The sequence below is a fragment of the Haematobia irritans genome, chromosome 5 (assembly GCF_050003625.1).
Source record: "Haematobia irritans isolate KBUSLIRL chromosome 5, ASM5000362v1, whole genome shotgun sequence".
Taxonomy (NCBI): domain Eukaryota; kingdom Metazoa; phylum Arthropoda; class Insecta; order Diptera; family Muscidae; genus Haematobia; species Haematobia irritans.
Window position 1 is genome coordinate 160,172,974 of NC_134401.1, and position 6,000 is coordinate 160,178,973.

The 6,000-nt window shown below is 22.2% G+C and overlaps 1 protein-coding gene across 3 annotated transcripts in view; it reads left to right on the plus strand.

Moving 5' to 3' along the window:
- fra (neogenin protein frazzled) overlaps nucleotides 1-1,513 on the plus strand; it is a 350,043-nt gene extending 348,530 nt beyond the window's left edge. For all 3 annotated transcript variants that reach the window (XM_075310613.1, XM_075310614.1, XM_075310615.1), the window contains exon 10: nucleotides 937-1,513. In XM_075310613.1, coding sequence (XP_075166728.1) covers nucleotides 937-1,166 — 230 coding nt within the window. In that variant the 3' untranslated portion in view covers nucleotides 1,167-1,513. The remainder of the gene's footprint in view (nucleotides 1-936) is intronic.
- Nucleotides 1,514-6,000: the final 4,487 nt, after the last annotated feature.

Sequence of the window (6,000 nt, forward strand, 5' to 3'; positions counted from 1 at the left end):
ATTTCTATAGAAATTTTGTCAAAATGTTATTTCTATAGAAAATTTTGTTAAATTTTTATTTCTATAGAAAATTTTGTCAAAATTATCAACATTTAATTTCTATACATTTTTTTTTTAAATTTTATTTCAATAGAAAATTTTGTCAATATTTTATTTGTTTAGAAAATTTTGTCAAAATTTTATTTCTATAGGAAATTTTGTCAAAATTTTATTTCTATAGAAAATTTTGTCAAAATTAAATTTCTCTAGAAAATTTTGTCAAAATTTTATTTCTTTAGAATTGTTGTCAACTTTTTAATTCTATAGAAAATTTTGTCAAAATTTTAGTTCTATAGAAAATTTTGTCAAAATTTTATTTCTGTAGAAAATGTTGTGAAAATTTTTATTTCTTGCTACAGAATATTTTGTCAAAATATTATTTCTATAGAAAATTTTGTCAACATTTTATTTCTATAGAAAATTTTGTCAAAATATTATTTCTATAGAAAATTTTGTCAAAATTTTATTTCTATAGAAAATTTTGTGAAAATTTTATTTCTATATAAAATTTTGTGAAAATTTTATTTCTATAAAAAATTTTGTCAACATATTTATTTCTATAGAAATTTTTTTATCAAAATTTTATTTCTATAGAAAATTTTGTCAAAATTTTATTTTTATAGAAAATTTTGTCAAAATTTAATTTCTATAGAAATTTTGTCAAAATTTAATTTCTATAGAAATTTTGTCAAAATTTTATTTCTATAGAAAATTTTGTGAAAATTTTATTTCTATAGAAATTTTTTTCAAAATTTTATTTCTATAGAATTTTTTTTCAAAATTTTATTTCTATAGAAAATTTTGTCAAAGTGAACATTACTTAGTTTTTGTATTTTATTTTAAAAACTATTTTCTTGGCCACATTACGATCATGTTTTTTCTCATTTTTTGTTTTAGCTCCTGCCGTAACAATACGTCCACAAAATCAATCACCCTATAAGAAACCATCATTTTCTGCAGCCACGCCGAATCGTTTACAAAGTGGTCCATCAGTGACCCATTCCAATGATGAAATACAAAGACTGGCGCCTAGTACCTCAACCGAGGAGCTTAATCAAGAAATGGCCAATTTAGAGGGACTAATGAAAGATTTGAGTGCAATTACAGCCAATGAATTTGAATGTTAACATTAGCAGAAAACCATTAAATTACCTTTATTTTTAACTAACAAAATTATAGCTGCCATAACACCAAGAATTACCACGACAACGATTAAAGCAAAAGAATTACGGCGAAAATCCACAACAGCAACAATAATAACAAAAGCAACGGCCATCAATACAATAACAACGAAATCCCAACCATCATCACCATTATCTCAACGAGCAAAAAATAACGAAAGTTATTGTACAACAAAATTTTGAAATAACACGAAAAAAAAATAGGAAATCAGATCAAAACAAAAAAGCAGCTTAGGAAATATGTGGAAATAATTTCTGTTCTAGGATATAGAATAAAAAACATTGCCATATGATTTGAGGTTTCTGGAAGAAGTAAAGAATACACTCACTCTAAGGTTAGCAATTTGGATTAAGAAATCTCACAGTTTTTCTTAGGATTTCAAAATCTAGGCTTTTTATTAGTGTATTTGTTTCACATTAATCCTTATTTCCATTGCAGACTTTTTTTCTGGAAAGTTTGCTTTGAGAGATCATCTTTTTGTAAATATTAAATGTGTATTAAACTATAAAATGAAAATGATAAAATCTAATTATAAATTAAAATATTTTATTATGGTGACAACAAAAAGTCTATAACCCTCCTCCTTAACTATTAACAAAATTTAGTATAGCTATATAAATAGAAAAAAAAAATCAAATATGAATGAGACAAACAAAATCAATGCAAAACAAACAAACCTTAATTATAATTCTATGTATGTTAAGTATACAAACAAAAATATAACATACACACAACTAATCTTAATCCCCTTTCTTCCCATTCGCATCTCCCTTTCCCTTTATTCCTTGTCTAGTATTAATATAAACCATTTTTACTTACTCTATACGAATATTAACTCTAAACGATTTGTGAACATATTTATATAATTTTTAATATAAGGAAAAAAGCTAAGCGATTAAAAAAATCTTGTTTTTAGATTTTTCTTAAACCTAGCTTGGTAATTCTTACAACATAAAATAACATAAACAGACTTATAGAAAGGTGTTAATGAAAGTAAACAATTGAAAACAGTATGCATTTATTTTAATAGTTAATTTTTTTTTTTATAAATGGGTTTATAGAATTTCTTCTATTTGAAGAAGGTTTTATTTCGTTTTTGTTTTACCAGGACACTTTGCATGCAATATATATATTTTGTACATTTATTGCAGTTTGGAAACTATAAAAAATTAATTTAAAGTAACATTTCGGAAAACACATAAATTTAAATTCCCATATCATAGATTTTTCTCATGTACTATTAAATATATATTTTTTTTTTAATTTTCCAAAGAAATGTAATTTAGACCAAATTTCTAAAATATTAAATTATAAAAGAATATTCTAAAAAATGGAAAAATGTAATTGAAAAAAATAACTTCTATAGACATTTTTATCAAAATATCTTTTTTAGTTCATAGATTTTTCTCATATGCTATTCAACGTCTAATTTTTGACAAAATTTCCTAAAACATTATATTACAAATAATATTCCATAAAAATTGAGTTTTAACCAAAATAACTATTCTATAGAAATTTTTATCAAAATATCTTTTTGGATCATAGATCTTTCTCATATACTATTCAAAATTTTTTTAAATTTCGAATAGATATGTAATTTCAACAAAATTTTCCAAAAACTAAATTTCAAGAAATATTATTAAAATAACTAAAATTTTGCCAAAATCTTTATAGGAAATTCCTGATTTTTTCAATGGACCTAGACTATAAATAATAGTCCTAAAAAAATTAAATTACAAAAAATATTCTAAAAAATTGAGTTTTAACAAAAATAATTTTACTATAGAAATTTTTATCAAAATATCTTTTTGGATCATACATTTTTCTCATATACTATTCAAAAAATTTTTCTTTAAATTTCCAATAAAAAATGTAATTTAAAAAAATCAAAAATTAAATTTCAAGAAATATTATAAAAAAATTAAAATTTTGGCAAAATCTTTATAAGAAATTCCGATGGGCCTAGACTATCCATAATATTCATAAAAAATTTAAATTACAAAAAATATTCCATAAAAATTGAGTTTTAGCAAAAATAACTTTTCTATAGAATTTTTATCAAATTATCTTTTTTGATCATAGATTTTTCTCATATACTATTCAAAATTTTTTAAATTCCGAATAGATATGTAATTTCAACAAAATTTCCCAAAAATTACATTTCAAGAAATATTATTAAAAAAAATTAAAATTTTGCCAAAATCTTTATAGGAAATTCCTGATTTCTCAATGGGCCTAGACTATCCATAATATTCCTAAAAAATTTAAATTACAAAAAATATTCCATAAAATTGAGTTTTAACAAAAATAACTTTTCTATAGAATTTTTTATCAAAATATCTTTTTGGATCATAGATTTTTTTAATTTCCATGGGAAATGTAATTTTAACAAAATTTCCCAAAAATTAAATTTCAAGAAATATTATTAAAAAATGAACATTTTGCCAAAAAAAAATCCTGATCTTTTTTCAACGGGCCTAGACTATCCATAATATTCCCAAAAATTTTAAATTACAAAAAATGTTTTAAAAAATTGAGTTTTAACAAAAATAACTGTTTTATAGAATTTTTTATTAAATTATCCTTTTGGATCATAGATTTTTCTCATATACTCTTCAACATTTTTTTTTTAATTTTCAATAGAAATGTAATTTTAACAAAATTTTCCAAAAATTAAATTTAAAGAAATATTAAAAAAATCTTTATAGGAAATTCCTGATTTTTTCAATGGGCCTAGACTATACATAATATTCCTAAAAAAAATTAAATTAAATTAAATTGTTATCACATTATCGTTTTGAATCATAGATTTTTCTCATATACTATTCAGTTTTTTATTTCCAATAAAAAATGTAATTTTTACCAAATTTTCCCAAAAATTAAATTTCAAGAAATATTATTAAAAACAAAGCAAATTTTGTCAAAATCTTTATAGGAAATTCCTGATTTTTTCAATGGACCTAGACTATCCATAATATTTCTAAAAAATTTAAATTACAAAAAATATTCCATAAAAATTGAGTTTTGACTTTTTGGATCATAGATTTTTCTCATATGCTATTCAAAAATTTTTTTTTTTAATTTCCAATAAAAAATGTAATTTTAATAAAATTTCCCAAAAATAAAATTGCAAGAAATATTATAAAAAAATGAAAATTTTGACAAAATCTTTACAGGAAATTCCTGATTTTTTTCCCAAAAATAAAATTGCAAGAAATATTATAAAAAAATGAAAATTTTGACAAAATCTTAACAGGAAATTCCTGATTTTTTTCTCAATGGGCCTAGACTATCCATAATATTCTTAAAAAAATTAAATTACAAAAAATGTTCTAAAAAAATTGAGTTTTAACAAAAATAACTCTTTTATAGAAATTTTTATCAAAATATCTTTTTGGATCATAGATATTTCTCATATACTATTCATATTTTTTTTTAATTTCCAATAGATATCTAATTTTAACAGAATTTTCCAAAAATTAAATTTCAAGAAATATTAACAAAAAATTAAAATGTTGCCAAAATCTTTATAAGAAATTCCAGATTTTTTTCTCAATGGGCCTAGACTATCCATAATATTTCTAAAAAAATTAAATTACAAAAAATATTCCACAAAAATTTAGTTTTAACAAAAATAACTTTTCTATAGACATTTTTAAATATCTTTTTTTTTTAATTTCCATGAGAAATGTAATTTTAACAAAATTTCCCAAAAATTAAATTTCAAGAAATATTATAAAAAAAATGAAAATGTTGGTAAAATCTTTATAGGAAATTCTTGTTTTTTTTTCAATGGAAAAAAATCAGGAATTACCTATAAAGATTTTAGCACAATTTTAATTTTTTATAATATTTCTAGATTTTTTATTTATTTATTTTTTTTTTTTGGAAATTTGGAAAAATTTTGTTTTGTTAATATATTAAAATTATATAAAATTCCATCTATCTGTTCTTAGATTGCATAAAAAAAAATTTCGTTTATCATCAACAACGTTTCGATTTTTAATTTCATCATAAATCCAAAGCGAAAAAACATCAATATATGCCATGTTCTTTATATGATAACAAACGCATTTATATTTCGAACGATATTTGCTATAAACAACATCTTTAGTTTCTCACATGAGGAAACTAAATACGGTTTGATCGAGGCAAATCTAGGACTCTTAAAATTTTATTCTAGGACATCAAAATTTAATTTCTATAGGAAATTTTGATTTGCAATTTAGTTTTATGGAAAATTTATTACAATTTTATATTGAAAGGCCCATGCTAAGATCAGGTTTTGCCGCCAAAATTCTTCAAACTCCCTACCATATGAAATCTAAAAATTTTTCGGAGCAGTAAAAAAGTAGATTTTTGTGTGAAAAAAATATAGGGTATAGTTGGCAGAAAAATCTATTTGACAAAATAGACCTACATTTAGAAATGTATCCCATTAACGGCCATTTTCATGTAGCTCCGTTAGGCTTTAACTGCCAGTTAACAGAAAGTAAATTTAAAATATCTTCTCTCCGGTTAACTTTAACTGAAAAATTTTCGGCAGTTAAGTTCCTAACTGGCATATGGAATATATATGCAAGATGGCAGCTATGCCCATAATACGGTTTAAAAGTTCGTTAGTTAACGGTGCACTAACGGAGCGTTATATCCAAATAAAGTTAAGACCACCGTTGAAGATCTGGCCTCATCATGAACTTTGTAAATGAATAGAAGTGACACGGGACAAAATCAGGTGAATGTGTCAGCAATTGGTAACCCATTCTGACGGTGACAAAG